This window comes from Herpailurus yagouaroundi, unplaced genomic scaffold (genome assembly GCF_014898765.1).
Source record: "Herpailurus yagouaroundi ecotype Mexico unplaced genomic scaffold, PumYag 166, whole genome shotgun sequence".
Classification (NCBI taxonomy): Eukaryota; Metazoa; Chordata; class Mammalia; order Carnivora; family Felidae; genus Herpailurus; species Herpailurus yagouaroundi.
Window position 1 is genome coordinate 2,868,134 of NW_024412407.1, and position 16,759 is coordinate 2,884,892.

General features: G+C 55.9%; 1 protein-coding gene across 1 annotated transcript; it reads left to right on the top strand.

The window, feature by feature from the left end:
• The first annotated feature begins 774 nt into the window (after window positions 1-774).
• KRT82 (keratin 82) lies at window positions 775-12,663 on the top strand. Its single transcript, XM_040488040.1, has 9 exons — window positions 775-1,218; window positions 3,188-3,396; window positions 5,693-5,753; window positions 6,434-6,529; window positions 6,887-7,051; window positions 8,817-8,942; window positions 10,404-10,624; window positions 10,848-10,879; window positions 11,428-12,663. The coding sequence occupies exons 1-9, from the start codon at window positions 814-816 to the stop codon at window positions 11,667-11,669; spliced, it is 1,557 nt and encodes a 518-aa protein (XP_040343974.1). The 5' UTR covers window positions 775-813; the 3' UTR covers window positions 11,670-12,663.
• Window positions 12,664-16,759: the final 4,096 nt, after the last annotated feature.

Consider the following 16,759-nt stretch of genomic DNA (forward strand, 5'->3'; position numbering starts at 1 on the left):
GGGGGAGGGGCAGAGAGAGAGGGAGACACAGAATGGGAAACAGGCTCCAGGCTCTGAGCCATCAGCCCAGAGCCTGACGCGGGGCTCGAACTCACGGACCGCGAGTTCGTGCCCTGGCTGATGTGGGACCCTTAACCGCCTGCGCCCCCCGGCGGCCCCCGGCCTTTTTTTTTTTTTTTTTTTTTTTTTAACTAAATGGGCCCAAAGACAAGAGTCAATGTCAGGAGCCCTCGTGGCACTGAGTCGAAACCAGTACCCGCCTGGCCTGAGCCTGTTTGTGGAGGCTTCCCCCACCCCAAATCCTCCCTCCCAGAAAGCCTCTAGGATCACCTAGGAGCCCATGATGAGCCTTGCACATCAGCAGAGAAGCAGAAAAGCAGCCTTGGGGAAATAGAGCATCCCCAAGCATAGTTAATTTGGCCTCTAGTCCTGGGGCAACCGGAGGGTATAATTCATCCCCCACATATACCATGAAGTGACGTAAAGTCCCAACTCTCCCTTTCCTTGAGGCTGAGCCACCCAATATGCCCACCGTCTGGCTGGCTGGCCCCTTTCATCACCCCCATAAACGAGGAAAGGGGACACCAGCACTGCCCACTGGCTCCCTCCCTTTGCTCTCTGCTACCCTAATTATCCACCTTGGTACTTAGCTGCTGCCAACAGCCCAAGCTTATAAACCTGTTAATGGTGGTTTGGGCTTTGACCCTGCCCAGCCCTCCATCTCCCACCAAATAAAAGGGCAGAAGCTGGGCTGACCTGGTAACTCGCATCACCCGCTCTCCGGGCCAGCCACCTCTCTGCCTCTGTCCCGCCATGTCGTGCCGCTCCTCCCAGCAGGGCTCCAGGTGTGGCAGCCGGAGCTTCAGCTCGTGCTCAGCTGTCCTTCCCCGGATGGTCACCCACTACGCAGTGAGCCAGGGGCCGTGCCGGCCCGGGGGTGGGGGGGGCCTCCGTGCCCTGGGCTGCCTGGGCTCCCGGAGTCTGTGCAACGTGGGCTTCGGGAGGCCCCGGGTCGCCTCCAGGTGTGGCCTGCCTGGCTTCGGCTACCGCACAGGGGCCGCCTGTGGGCCCTCAGCCTGCATCGCCCCCGTCACCATCAACGAGAGCCTGCTGGTCCCGCTCGAGCTGGAGATCGACCCGGCCGTGCAGAGGGTGAAGAGGGATGAGAAGGAGCAGATCAAGTGCCTGAATAGCCGCTTTGCATCCTTCATCAACAAGGTAATAGGCTGGGGCTGTGGGATGCAGAGAGCACCTTGTGTCGGGTCCAGGCAGGCAGGGACAGACCGGTGATGGAGAAGCCACAGTTTGATTGATTGGCTCTCCTGAAACTGTATGACCGCTAATCGTTGAAAGCTGCTTACATCAGGCTCAGCACTAGACATCTCTGCCTGCTCGCTCGTTCTTTTTTCACGACGTCATTTCTCTCTCTGAATATTATCTGGTAACATCACCAAGGCTGCCTGAGGTCAGACTACAAGAGGAACTTCCAAACAATGACAGATACCGAAAAGAAAAACCAAGGAGGTAGATGAGGCTTTAACAATAGAGCCACCTTCTGGGGCACGTGGGTGGCCCAGTCGGTTAGCCATCTGACTTCGCCTTAGGGCATGATCTCCCAGTTCATGGGTTCAAGCCCCATCCTGGGCTCTGTGCTGACAGCTCCGAGCCTGGAGCCTGCTTTGGATTCTGTGTCTCACTCTCTTTCTGTCCCTCCCCTGCTCACACTCCGTGTTTCTCTCTCTCTCTCTCTCACGCTCTCTCTTAAAAATAAATAAACATAAAATTTACGAAAAATACAAGAGAGCTGTCCTCTGAGTGCCTGAGCTGGCACGAGACCCTTGGGCCTGGATTCACCACCAGCAAAGGCCCAGGGTGAGGAGAAGATGGAGAAGTCAGAGCTGGGAACACAGGGAGCTAGCTGTCACCAAAGCCTTGTCTCTTTCGTCCTCAAAGCCACAGCTCTAGAAGACTACAGGGAATAATGGTGTGCTGCCTTTGAAAGGCACTGAACTGACCAAGTGGAAGTTCATGCAGCTGCCTCCGTACCTGTCCGCATACCCCAGGGAGGCTCTCGGGATGAAGATACATGCCAGGGGCTGAGCCAGTGTTTCTGCTGACCCCAACGTGTAGGGCAAAGAATCCTGGGTCAGCAGTCGGGAGGCCAGGGCCCTGGTGTCGGCCCTACTCCCGCCTGACCCCGAGGCCCCGTGCAAACCTCTCACTTCCCAGCCTCAGGGCCCTTGCCGCCCAGCAGGGAAGGGGGCCGTGATGGTGGAGAATCAGAGGTGGTAATACACATAAAAGTGCTCCAAAAAGAAACTGATTTCAGTAAATGGGAACTGTTACACTTACAGTTTTATCTTTAAAGCTCCTTAGGTTCTGGGCTCTGAGCTTCAGCAACATCACTCTACCTTCTGTAGGTCCGGTGACCAGAAGTAGGGCAACATTTCTTCCTCTGCAGGTTTCTTTTGAGGATTGGATGTCGTGCGCCCTCTGCCAATGGCTAATGGGGTGGCAGTGATCAGCTCACCCAGCTCCTACTAATCTTGGTTTCCAAGGCACCGAAAGGGAGAAGCTGGGCCAGCAGACCTCTCCATTGCTGTGACAGGGACACTTTTTGGATGCAGCCACGCAGGGTGCAGCAGAGTCAGGGCAAAGAGCTTAGAGCCCTAGAACGAAGCCTTTAATCTGACCTCCCTGAGTGCCCCTGGGCTGTGACCAAAGAAAGCCTGAACTCCGAAGCATAATGTCACCAGCTGACATTGGTAGGAAGATTTCTGAAGTGCTTCTTCCCATATACGATACCAAGCAGGAAGCTTAGGGCCAGGATGTCTCGGCCAAGGTTACCAGGCTAGGGGGAGATAGGCAGGCAGGGCCGGAAGGGGGACCTGTCCCAGGCCTCTTGGGACAGTAGCCCTCCCATGACAATATGCAACCCCTGGGTGGAAGGTGGGGGGGGGGGTCCCATAAGCTCCCCGAGGCAGGGGAGAGATGGAGATATGCTGCGGTGCCAGTCTACGCGGGGAGCCTCATCTGAAAATGTTAGCACACTGGCAGCAGCAGTGTGTTGGGAGTAAGAGCACACGCTGATCCCACCGCCCGTCCACCCCACCACCACCGCTTACTCTCTCCCGGCCGTGGTCCCCAGGCTCCCTGCTCTCCAGTGACAGCCTGTTCTTGGCTACAGGTGCGATTCCTGGAGCAGAAGAACAAGCTGCTGGAGACCAAGTGGAACTTCATGCAGCAACAGAGGTGCTGCCAGAGCAACATAGAGCCCATCTTCGAGAACTACATCAGCGCCCTGCGGAGGCAGCTGGACTTTGTGGCGGGGGACCGGGCCAGGCTAGAGTCAGAGCTCGGCAGCCTGCAGGACGCGCTGGAAAGCTACAAGAAAAAGTGAGTATGGCCCACTTCCGCCCTGCCGGGGGACCTGGAGCAAGCCCCATAAACCACCTGGGCCTCAGTTTCCCCATCTACAAGATGAGAAGCCTAAAGCTCAGTTGATTAGGTGGAGGAACAGTGCAGTGGATAAGACAGGCAGGGCATTTAGACAGGGCAGAAGCTCTGAAATGGCGTTTGCCTTCACCACCCTTCCCGCCACCTTCCCTCAGTTAGGCCCTCCTCACGTCTGTGTGATACAAGCTCTTTCTCCTGCCTTCTTCCCGCGTTTCAGGGCTCTGTTCTACCACTCGTCCTGCCTTATCTTCCATCAGTCCCCGTTCAGATCCGGAACTACTTCTTATTCCCCGAACAGGCCCCCAAACCCTCTTCCCTCCAAACTTTTCCTCCCGCTGTCCCTTCCCCCTGATAGGCCCCTCTCGGCATCTCTTCGGACCACATCCAAGCTAACGCAGCCCACAGTTCCTCTCGCTCCCCGACGCTCAGCTCCCGGACTTCCTGCCCAGAGCTGGAAGCCACCACCTGTCGGGGCTCCACGTCCCCAGTTCTTGTGGTCAAGGTTATGTAGACCTGCTACACTTGCCCTCCCTGAGGGCAGCTCCTGGCCTGACTCACAAGAGAAGGCAGCTGAGAAGCAGATGTTAATTAAGGGTTTGCAGGCTACTAGGTCCAATGCCCGCAAGAGGCTTGAGGCCCAGATAAACTGCCTCACGGGTCCTAGGTGGGTCTATCCAGGTCTAGGGTCCCATGGGACCACATGTTTTGGGGGGGGGGGCGGTTTGAGAGAGACACATTTCCATAGACAAGAGGCGGTGAAAATACGCTCAGAGCAATGGTTCCTAAGGGATGTGGATCAGTGGAACGGAGCCACATGGGGGACACTTGTGCTACAAGTGTCAGTCATATGCTTACTTGGTGCCAGACACTGTGCTGAGCTGGCTCCTTCCCTCACGATACCCCAGTCCGGCACAGACCCCCATGCACCCCCACCCACAGCAACAACAGGGTACAGGGCAGAAAGAGAGAGGAATACCCAGAGAGTGAGAGAGCAGGCAGGGCCCAGGGAAGCTTCCCGGAGAAGGTGCCATTTGCTTGGGGCTTTGATGAAGTTTCATTCCAGTTGGGTCTTCCAAAAGGGGAGTCCCAAGTAGACCCTAGGCAAGGAGAAGGGACAGGAGCAGGTGACAGGAGGGCCAGAGTGTGCCAAGTGACACAGGACAACTCAAGCAGACTGTGACAGGTGGGACATGGCAAAGCCAGCCCTCTCAGCAGGAGCAGTGCCTTTCTCGGTGGGTAAGACACAAGATGGTCAGGAGACATGGTTTGCATCACAGGATGAAGACTTTGGATTGGGAAGGTGGGGAAGCATAGGAGGAGTTAAATGGTGTTAACTCACAGCAGCTCTATGAAGCCGCACAAGTGTTCCTCTCTTGCTGTACATGATGAATGCGAGGCACCAAGAGGCCAAGTCCCTTACCCCAAATCACATGACTAGCACCTGACTGAGCTGGGGCTCACACCCAGGCAGCAGGCTCCAGCTTCCGGTGGCCCTGCTAAGGCCGAGCTCTGCCACCAAAAGGAAGGATGGGCGTCAGGAAGCAACGTGAAGCTTTTAATGGATCAGTGTCGCTCATCAGCGACTGAGTCATTCCAGCCACACTGAACCTAACCCTGATTCCACTGCCCAGGGGGGCACTGAGTGGGCGAGGAGCTCCCTGGGAGCCGAGAGGAAAAGGTCAGGCTGTCTCTCCAGCTCTGGTAAGTGGGTCATTGCTACCTCTGCAAATGAGCTGCAGGTAGAGGCAAGGCTCCGAACTCTCCTGGAGGGGAGGGGGCCCCGGGTCGGCTGCGATTTCAGTGACTGTAGCCAACCCTCAGAACAACTCAGAGAGGACAGCAGAACCAGCAGCAGACAGCCCACTCTGCACCACCTTCCCAGAGGAAACAACTCTGGGACGAAGTGGGCTTCCTTAGCAGCAAGATAGAATGCAGGTAGCCTTAAGAAGGACTTCCCAGAAGATGACTGATCATAGGAACAGCCTACTGGGGAGCAGGGAAGGAAGTAAACATGCAAAGCGGCTAAAAAGAGGCTATGATGACAACCATCTGTCCTGAGTGGCTGGAAGAGCCAGAGGTGTCCAGTGATGGGGACTGGACCTGGCGGTTCCCTTAGGGGATTAAGCCAGTGAGAGGCAGATCTGTCCCAAAGGCCCCCTCCCTCAGGCTGGATGCCCAGGCGGCTTCCGAACGGCCCCAAGACAGACTAAAACATTTCTTCCTGCTCACCCACCAGGTACGAAGAGGAGCTCTCCTTGCGGCCTTGTGCTGAGAACGAGTTTGTCGCCTTGAAGAAGGTGAGGGAGGGTGGCACAGGGAGAGAGAAGGCCCCGGAGCTGGCCCAGCCGGCCTTGCCACCCTCGGCCCCTGACCGTGTCCAGACATGCCTGCAGCCCACCCACCCACCCCCAACAGGGCCTCTCATCCCTCAGCCCCCGGGGGCCATCCCCATTGACCCTGGGAAAGAGGAAGGCCAGCCCCCACCCACTTCTTACAGAAGGGCAGCGATTGACCTGGCCTCCACCTCCCAACTCATGGGGGTCCAACCCGGTTAAGGGTTGTGTCTACACCTGCCCAAGAAGCTGGAGATATGGCGAATGCCAAATCAAATGCAAAACAAGAACTCTGCCTCTAACCACAAAAGATAAAAACAATAGCAATGGTTTTTCAGACAGATGCCTAGGTACTTTATGGCCCATGCCCTGCACGGTGGGCTTTGAGAAGCTGCATTCAGAGCTCCTTCAAAATGCACTCCCTCAAATCCTTCACCCTCAGGGTGCCGGGCCCAGGCATGGGGTCCTGGGACTGGGGCCCCTCCCCCTATCCTTGGCTCTGTCACCTTTTCACTTCCACGTGGGCCTACACATGGATCCCACACTGCCACCAGCTTGCCTGGGAGGTGGCCCAGTCGGTGGAGGGGGTGGCCTTCGCATGTTCTCCCGGCCCCAGGTTATGGCTGTCACTGCTCTGGCCGCAGGACGTGGACACAGCCTTCCTGATAAAGGCTGATCTGGAGACCAACGTGGAGGCTCTGCTCCAGGAGATCGACTTCCTGAAAGGCCTGTATGAGGAGGTACCCACAGCCCCGCTGCCCGCAGGTGCTCAGTCAGGGCCAGTTCCGTGGGCAGGACAGAGTAGGGGAGCTCCAGCAGGGACGGCCCCGGGCTAGCTGACTCCAAAGTAAGATGGGGAGAAATCAAGCAGACAGCTTGTGAGACCCCCAGAAGACACAGGGCCCAGACCTTGGCTCTTGGGTCTACGTAACTAGAAGGGGGACAAGGAACAGGTCGGTGATAGAAGGCTTGGGACAGCCTTTCAAAGGGCTGTGCAAATCTGCTATGGGAGGATCAGAGTTGCTTCCACCTCTCCCCCGCCCCCACCTTTATCCTCAAAACGCTCACACACTCCCATCTGGGGCCCCCACCCCCAGGAGATCTACCTGCTGCAGTCTCAGATCTCAGAGACCTCCGTCACCGTGAAGATGGACAACAGCCGGGAGCTGGATGTGGACGGCATCGTGGCCGAGATCAAGGCCCAGTATGACGACATCGCCAGCCGCAGCAAAGCCGAAGCCGAGGCCTGGTACCAGAGCCGGGTGAGGCCCGGGCAGGGCGAGGCCGGGGGGTGGGGCTGGGGGACCCCAGACCCCCTCTCCCCCAGGAAGTGAGTGAGGAGATAATGAAGGCAGAGGGAACCCCATAAACCCAGTTCCTGTTGTTCCTGCCAGGCCCCAGGCCAGGGCCCTGCAGAGCGTGTGGGAGGGGACCCCACAGACAGCCCAGGCCTGTCATCAGGGTGTCAGCGCACCCCAGCTTTACCCACCCACGGACCTACTGCAATGTTCCTCTAAGCAGCATTCAAGAAACGCTAATTGGCAATGACTGCAAAGAGGGGCTGTGGGCACTAATGGCAGGGCAGGAGCCGTCATTAAGGCGGCCCCAGACTTAGGGAATTAGGGGCTGGCTGGGAGGGAAGGGGATGCCCCCAAGGGCAACTTGACTTCACAAATATTTTCATGTCTGTCTCACCTGCCCTGTCTGAGAAAGGCACCACGCACTCATTCACTCATTTATTCATCCAGTAACTTCATTGCCACGCACTGTTCTAGATGCTGGATTCCAGCAGAAAACAGAATAGACAGCAATCCCTGCCTTCATGTCACATTCATCCCAGAGGCAGGGGCGGGGTGGCAGGTGCAGACAAGAAATGAGGCGAATAAGTACAGTGGATGTACGTTAGATGGTGACGTGTGCCATGGCGTTACTGAGGCGTGTGGCACCAGGATGATGCTAAGAGTCACACCATCCCTGTCCTCAAAGAGGTTACAGAAATAGACCATCCACAGGTGACACGGGGGCTCTATGTTGCCATCAGGGACACAAGCTCCTTCTAGCTTTTTATGCTGCCACCCTTAACATGGCTTTAATCCTCACGGTTGCCTCATGTCCCAAGAAGGCTGCCGTAGTGCTAACTTCACATGTTCATTCCAAGGAGGAAAAAGCACACAGGGCAAAAGAAGCATGCTGAATGAGTCATCTCCCACTTTAAACAGCTTTCCTGGAAGTATTACCCATAGAAATCATTATGAAAGGGCCAAGAAATATTCTCTTATCTGGGCTCACTGCCACCCCAAACAAAAGGAGAGTTCTGCTTGAAGAAGAGGAGAGTGGATATTTTTTAGACAGCGGCGGGCTTTGTCACAACAGCCAAACAACAAAAGGGCCAAAGGAGAGTGATATGTGCTTATCACTTGTTTCGCCTTCTCTATGCAAAATGCTCCCATCCATTATGTGCAGAAAATCTAAAGTTGGCTGCTTTTTTAATCTATAGGTGTAGTCGATAAGACATTATTCAGAAATTGAATTCAGAGTTGCATAGGTTTAAAAAAAAAAATGTTAAGCCAAAGTAGGAAGTAATATTGCATTTCGTCTTCAATTGTTTTGAAGGAGAATAGACAAAGGTACTCAACCCTGGTGGTCTGTCCTCACTCCCAGATGTGTTAGGCAGCCCAGGCTGAGCACAGAAACCCCTTCTCAGGTCCAGAGGGAAATCTAATAGGGAAGGAGCCCTCAGCAGACCCCCGGGGCGGGGGGAAGATGAGCCACAGAACAGCTAAAGAGAGAAAAGGAGAACTTGGAGAAGCATTTACTAAGGCTGAAGGTCCAGGGCTGGGGAAGGAAATAAGGAGAAGCCCAGAAAAGGGCCAGAAATGGAAAAAGGAATGGGGGAGAAAGCAAGCATAAGAATCCAGAGAGCCCTGAGCTAGGAAACCACTGGAGAGACTCAGGACAGTGAGAAGGGGGGCTGCGAGGCGCTACAGGGTGGGCGTTGTGGCGTCCTGACCTCCCCGGTCCCGGCAGTATGAGGAGCTGCGGCTGACAGCGGGGACCCACTGTGACAATCTCCGCAACCGTAAGAACGAGATCCTGGAAATGAACAAGCTGATCCAGCGGCTTCAGCAAGAAACTGAGACCGTGAAAGCCCAGGTGAGGCCAGAAAGATCTCGTTTCGAGAACCCCGTTAGAGGCTGCCCTGCTGGTTGGTCGGTGGGGGGGTGGGGGGGGGTGGGGGGGGTGGGTCCGCTCTCCCTGGGAGCATCTCAAAGAGGCCATGAACTTGTGCTGCCCTCGCTTAAGAAGGAACAAGCCCTTTCCACGAAAGCTGACCGACAGCAGGAACAGCCTCGGGAAACAGCGAGATCCCAGCATAGGCTAGGCAGCCTTCGGTCACAGATGAAATAGCAAGGGTGCTTCACTAGATGGGGGCTTAGAAAAGATGCTCGCCATGGCCCCTCCCTACCCAAAGGCTCCAGTCCTAGGATCCTACAATTCATGACTCCCAGGAGTCCATACACGTGGCCCCACTCCATTCTCCTAGGCTGGTGAAGACCAGCCAGACACTCCAAATCTGTTAGCCTCTAAGAATTCGCTTGGGTCTCCTTGAGGTGTTATAGATGGAACTGGCCCCAGTTCTCTGGAGTTCAGCTGTCACAATCCTAAGACGAAACGCACAGCAGCTGTGAATCTGGCACATCACCATGACTGAGAAGGAAACCTCCCTCCTCCTCCTGTGTGTCCCTTTTACTGTCACATTACTCCCACATGCATGAAGTTGCTCTCACAGACAATTCAGCCACCCCAGCTGGTGCCCAACAGTTCCATTCAACTCTGACACTACCTACCTGGAGAGAGGGTCAGATCCCACAGGGTTAGGGCTCAGTCCCACACAACTGCCCTTGTTCCGGATGCCGATCGTGAGTCCCACAGAACTCAAGAAAACAGCTTGCTTATGTTTAGCAGTTAGTATAAAAGGATATGATAAAGAATACAGATGAACATCCAGAGGGAAGAGACACACAGGGCAAGGGAGGGAGGCGGGAAGGATCCAGAGCTTCCGTGCCCCTCTCTGGGCACGTGATGCTCCCTATACCTCCTCACGTACACCAACCTGGAAGCTGCGTGAACCCCATACTTCGGGGACTTTTATGGAAGCCTCCTCTCGTAAGCATGATCCATTATTAACTGCATTTCCAGCCCCTCTCCCTTCTCCAGTGAAGGCAGGGGGGAGTGGGGCTGGAAATTCTAAGTTTCTAATCATGGCTTGGTCTTTCTGGTGACCAACCCCCTATCTAGGAGCCATCCAGGACCCACCCAGAGTCACCTCATTAGAACAAAAGACATTGCTCTCATCCAGGAATTCCAAGGGACTCGGGAATTCTGTGTCAGAACCAAGGGTCAAAGACCAAGTGTTAGAACAAAAGATGTTCCTAATGCTCTTATCACGTGGGAAATTGCGAGGATTTAGGAGTTTTGCACCAGGAACTGGGGCAGAGACCAATATACATATGTTTTATTATCTCACAATGGCCATGTTCTCCCTGTCCTTCTGAGAGTCAGCCTCAGGCTCCAGGGGCCCCCAGTAATGCCTTTCTGTGCCCGTTCCCCCAGCGCTGCAAGCTGGAGGCCGCGGTGACCCAGGCAGAGCAGCAGGGCGAGGCGGCCCTCAGTGACGCCAAGTGCAAGCTGGCAGGGCTGGAGGAGGCCTTGCAGAAGGCCAAGCAGGACATGGCCTGCCTGCTCAAGGAGTACCAGGAGGTGATGAACTCCAAGCTGGGCCTGGACATCGAGATCGCCACCTACAGGCGGCTGCTGGAGGGCGAGGAACACAGGTTAGTCAAGGCGAAGCACCGAGGACGACGTGTTCCCCTGCCCTCTGGTTGCTGGGGCTGCGATTGCGCGTCCTGCTAGTCAGGGAACATCCGAGACAGTGCATAATCCACAGGCCCTCCTCCTTAACACTGTCCACAGTGGGGGCAGGAGAAGGGTGCCCCACATTCATTGACCTTGTTCTCTGTGATGCAGTGACCTTGTGCCTTCTTCTTTCCACTCCAGGCTGTGTGAAGGCATTGGGCCGGTGAATATCTGTGAGTAGCCCAGCACTCCCGTGGGGCTCTGGGGTTGTGGGGGCTGATCAACCCAACAAGGACAGACCACTGTCCTGCCCAGACTTCAGCGTGCCTCCCCCACCCCCAAGGAAGGGCTCTGTCTGCCAGGAGCTCCTGGGCGGATGGAGAAGCGCTACTTCAGGACTGTCCAAGTCTTCGGGAGTCAGAAGTAGGAGCTGATATGCCGCAGGGCCTCAGTGCTTTGGGGCCCAGACGCTGCCAGGAACCCATCATGACAAGGAGACGCCTCTATGGAGGAAATAGTTCGGAAGCAGGCTCGGACAAGTAGAAACTGACAGCATGAAGTGGAGGCCAAGGCTTTGGGAAACAAGGAGAGGCAGAAGGGGGGCAGAAGGGGAAGAGGCAGAAGGCTAAGCACTTTTTATGGCTAGAGTGGGAAGTCGGTGGCTGGCACGGGGGTGTCCTTATCGGTGAGTGGCAGCAGGTGGGGGGCATGGCCTGGTCTAGGGCAACGCCCTTCCAGCCTCCCCGTGCAGGACCCTGAGCATCCCTCTGTGTTCCCACAGCCGTGAGCAGCTCCAAAGGCGCGGTCCTCTACGAGCCGTGTGTGGTCAACACACCCGTGCTGAGGACCGAATACTGCCCGGGGGGCACCAGGGTCCTCAAGAGCAGCGGGGGCTGCAGCGTCGTGGGCACCGGTGAACTCTACATCCCCTGCGAGTCCCAGGGGCTACTGGGCTGTGTGAGCGGGAGGAGTTCAGGCATGAAGCTGGGGGCTGGGTGCGGCTCCTCCCGCCACAAGTGTTAGCATTGCCCCAGAAGCTGCAAGCCCAGCGACAGGGCGCTAGCCCCCAGCCTGGATGTTGTCCACCGATCAGCTGAAGACAAGGATATTCCTAAACCCCTTCCGGTATTGACCACACGTTTCCCTCCTGTTTTCACACTGGGAGCCGCCCCTCGGGTATCTTTAAGAGTCACCTTTCACTTGGCTATGTGCAGACCCTGAGCTAGGCCTTGGGGGTGGACACATTAAAGTTCTGCTTTGTGGACTATCCCCTGGAAGACTCCCTACAAAGCCAGTCTCCCACCCCCTACCCCTGGAGGTTCCCCACCTCCCTTACCTCTGGCTCTCACGCACTTAAGAAAAGAGAACTTCTTTTAACCCCCAGCTAACACATGCACTATCGCAATTATCAAAAAGAGGCACCCCCAAATCTCCCATTCTGAATTCCAAAGCCAAGTGCCACCATTTCAGGATCACTCCAGACCTGTCAACGGTTCTCTCTGGTACACAGAATCAAGAGGGGGTTCTTTAGGGCAGTAGATTTACCTGCCCGTGTGTGCTAAACTCACACTATGAAAATACATTTTTTTCCTGAACCGCATCGGCAGCTGATGGGCGAGGAAATGTCTAGAACAAGGGCAAGGGAACAAGGAATACTTACTAGACGGAGAGAGTCAAGACCTCTTGGCTTGACAAGAGTCAAGGACGAGCCCTTCCCCCACCTTCTGTATATAGCCCTCCCCTCCCCACCCCATCTACCTCCAGTCCTGCTCCTTCTCCCCTTAGGTCCTCTTGCTTTGGGTCTGTTATAAATGTGTTTTCCTGGCTACGGTGATGTGGGGCTGCCCAGAAACTTGGAGGCTTTGGCTCAGGGGCCATCACAAGGGGTTGTGCTGATCCCCTCTCCCCAGAGGTCCCTAGTGCTGCATCGGGCAGTAGCGTCACCCATCTAGGGAGCCACCACCTCTGCCATGAGCCTCTGGGTTTGTCTGTTCCCAATAAATGGACTGTTCACAGGTGGCAAGAATCAGGATTATTCCCCTTGCCTTGTAGGTACGAGAAGGCTGAAGGGGAACCAATGAGCAGCCTTTGGGGTCTGGGTGCTGGGAGGCTTGGGAGTAAAAACCAAGGCTATTATACAAACGGAAAAGCTACCTATGAATAATTTGCGAGTAGCCTGTGGAATAAAGGTGGATCCACACAAATCACATTTAAAACGGGCATATCCCACCCCTATAGACTGTGAGTCACTTGCCTTGTTGAAAACCATGGCCTTATGCACATAGGCTTCCTCACCACATGGTCACCTGCATACCTCCTAGAGAAAGCCTGTGGGCCCCCTATCATAGCTACACTCAGTGGCCTCCAAGCCTTGGGCTCTGTGCCCCGCCCCATCCTGGACCAGTCTCTGTGCAGATCAAGTGATGGCCTGGTGTAGTGCAGGCAGTGCGGATGGGCAGGAACCCACCCAGTGGGGAGGACCCCCTAGTCTCCTCTCCCTCCTAGGGAGCCCTAAGACCTGGAGCTGAGGCTTGGTGGTAGCATTTCCACCCTCTGTGGGGCCCCCAAACCCTTCCTGCTGCCTCACTCATGTCCTGTAACAATCCCCCCACCACAATCCCCTCTCCTGAGTGTTAGGGTGCAGCTCCCTTTTCCCCACAGCCCCATGCAGAGCATCTATTCTGTGCCAACCCCTGCATTAGAAGCTGGTGATACAGAGGTGACTAAGACGCTCTCTTAACCCTGGAGGGACTCTAGACCTCACCGAGGAGTCATAGATAATGAGAGACAGCGAGCATGGAAACAACAAGAAAAGACAACTAATGATCATGCCCAGAAAGGGGGTCAAGAGAGATGCTCACAGAGAAGATTGTAAGGATAGAGCCTGGGTGAAAGCGTAGGGCAGCCTATTCAAGAGAACCCGTTCATTCACTTTTTCATTCCTTCAATACACACTTAGGAATCACCTGCTAGGGGTCAGGCCACCCAGGGGTGCTGGTGACATGGTGATGAGCAAGATAGCTCCAGTCAGGGTTGACTTACTCAGCAGACAGGGTAGATACAGTTCCTAGAGCCCACAGCAGGGCCTGTAAAATGGTGCAGGCACTTTGGCAAACAGTCTGGTGGTTTCTCCAAATGGCAAATACAGACCTGCCATTCGACCCAGCAATTCCACTCCGAGGTATATACCAAGGAGCGATGAAAACACGCGTCCACACAAAAACTTACATGTGAACACTCATAGAAGCGTTATTCACAGCAACCAGAAGGTGGAAACAACCCAAACGTCCATCAATGGACAAACAGATCATCAAAATGTAGCGTATCCACACAATGGAGTATTATTTGGTCATGAAAAGGCATGAAGTACTGATCCGTGCTACCACACGGATGATCCTTGAAAACATCATAGTAAGTAAAAGAAGCCAGCCACAAAGACCACATGTTCTATTACTCCATTCCTATGGAAGTCCAGAATAGGGAAATCTATAGAGACAGAAAGCCAACTAGTGGTTGCTTAGGGCTGGAGGGAGGAGAAGATGGGGGCCGGGGGGTGATAGCTAAATGCTTCCTTTTGAGGTGGTGAAAATGTTCCAAATTTGGCAATGGCGACAGTTTCGTGAGTCTGAGCATATACACCACCACACTGTGTATTTTTAAGTGAGTGGATTCCATGGTATGTGAATTATATCTCCATCGAGCTCTTTGGTTTTTTTAATGAGGCCCTGGCCCCAGTCTGTGCCTCCCAGGGCGTACAGCCTAGCAGGGCATAGAGACCTGGAACGGGAGATTACACATGTGAGAACTGCTCTGGAGGGGGTCATAACTGAGGGTCCCACCCAGCCCCAGGCTTCGGGATGGTCCCCAGGAGGAGGGCAGGCAAACTGGACCCTGAAGGGAAGTAGGACTCAGGGGAAGAAAGCCCGGTGGCAGTTCCAGGCCAAGGGCCTGGCAACTGTGAGCCAGAGCGCACCGTGCGTGAGCCGGTGAGAGTCAGGAGACCAGGACATCCGCACAGGGGGCAGGCAGTTGGGCACGCAAGAGCAAGGCCTCCCAGCATCCGTTCCCACTTGCAGCCCTGGCACTATGGGCCAGGCCCTAGAGCCCTGCTAAGAAGCAACCTGCTGATGAATATACAAAGCTCTGAAAACTACAGGGGTGCTTTGGCCTGGAGTCAGCGAAAACAGAGATTCCAATAGACCACCCACCTCCAGCTCACAGATGGCTCCCTGAGGCCCAGGAAACACCCCATCGGAATAAAGGAGGGGACGGGTTCCCCACCCTCACTGTGAGGTGGGCTCCCACATGCCTACCGTCCCTTTGGGATTTCCCTTTCAGAGGGCAGAGGCCCAGGGAGAGAGGAGGCTATCTGAACAGTCCACGAGGCAAAACTGGCCCCAGTGGTGGGAGACCCAAGCTCTGTCCTGGAAGGGAGCCCGGAGGCGTGGGCCATCCCCCTCCAGACTGCCCACCATGCAGTCCCCCTCAGTGTTGTGCAGCACCACCCCCATTCTTCCTCCCTCCCCCCACTAGGAGCTGACTCAAGGCAGATGGGACAAAAGTGCCTCCTGGTGGTGGCCCGGTGGTTCACATTCCATTCACCTAGGCACCTGCACCCAGGGCCAGCCCTGTGCAGGGAGGGTGCTTGGGATACAGACAGGATCTGCGAGACCGTCGTCTGCCTGATGTCTGAGTTTCGCTGCATCCCTCTGGGCCTCGGGAATCCAAATCCTGGCCTCTTCCAGAGCACCCCTGTGAAGACAGGACGGGAACAGCCCAAAGGGGCCTGGGGACAGTGGAAGTACCCAGAATGAAGCTCCTTGTTTCCGTGTCTGTCTCCCCAGAATGTCTCCTATTTCTTTGTCCCTCTCCTCACCAGGACCTCCCTTCTCCCCACGAGGCCCTTCCCAGCCCCACCTCCTCCTCCCTCAGGTCCCCTCTGCCCTGCCCCGACGGCCCCTTGTCTGGCCAGGATCCCTTCCTCACCCCAGTCCTCTCAGTGGCCCCAGTGCACCCGCCACTGCTGCTCTCCACCAGGGCTTGGACTGGGGGAAAATGGCCTCCGAAGCAGCCCTGCGAACAGACCAGGGAACAGGATCGCTGTGTCTGCTGGAAGGCACCCAGCTGGGCCCCAGCCATCCCAGCAGCTAAACGCGGTGCCGGGCACACAGCAGTGCCCAGCAAGGCTGTAGAAGCACCTTGACCGGTGCACCTTCCAGGAGCGGCATTTTCACCCTGGTCAGGTGACAGCTGCCTGGGCAACGTAAGGAATTGGGATTACACCTGAGAAAAATCCTCCTGCCTGGAAGAGTGGGGATCCCCAAACAAGAGGGGTGCTCTGTCTCTCCGGGGGAGGTGTTTAAATTCCATCCAAGTGTCATTAGTCTGAGAGGGTAGAGGAGTGGAAGGCCTAAGCAGGGGTGGGCTCAGCCTCTCCCCACCACTCCCCTCTTTCTGCTGGGGGACTCCCAAGCTTCCCTTCCCACAGGGGGGGTTGCAGGTCCTAGCATGAACACCTCCCAGGGAGTGTCTTTTTCCAGCACAAACTTGTTTCGGGCAAAACGGAAACATTTGGAAGAAGGCGGCTTTAAGCAAAGCCTCTCAGCCTCTGGGATTTCCCTGTCCTTCCCTCCCACGCACGCACACAGCCACAGCACGCCCAGGGTTCCCAGACCCAGGACAGGGCCTCTCCCCATGCTTCAGGGGCTCTGCCTCCCCCCACGGCACAGAGGGCAGATCGCTGGCACCCGTCCCACAGCCATCCTGGGAGGAGCCGTGGCGGGGCTCAGCCCCCAGATCTGGGGATTGCACCCGGACTGACTGACAGCAGCAGGAAGGAACTGTCAGGGCAGCAAAAGCTCCCGCCAGCCCAGAGTTTCCAGGGCACCTGCTGCCTACGTGCCACCCCCCTACCCTGAAGAACCTGCTGAGGGTTGTGTTCTGCATCATCTGGTGGAATGACACCTCAGAACTATAAACTGCTGATGGTGATAGCTCATTCCAGAACCGGAGTTATGCCTGACTGGTCCCACCCGCCCCGCCTGGTCAGGCCCGCAGGAAGCAGAAGCCAAGGACAGCCCCAGAATGGCTGGGCTGGCGGGTGATGAAAGTGA

Excerpts from the sequence above, each read along its gene's own strand:
- KRT82 (XM_040488040.1), top strand. The coding sequence starts at position 814 with ATGTCGTGCCGCTCCTCCCAGCAGGGCTCCAGGTGTGGCAGCCGGAGC. Across the intron at positions 6,530-6,886 it reads TGAAAGGCCTGTATGAGGAG|GAGATCTACCTGCTGCAGTC; the intron begins GTACCCACAGCC and ends CCCCACCCCCAG. Across the intron at positions 10,880-11,427 it reads CATTGGGCCGGTGAATATCT|CCGTGAGCAGCTCCAAAGGC; the intron begins GTGAGTAGCCCA and ends GTGTTCCCACAG.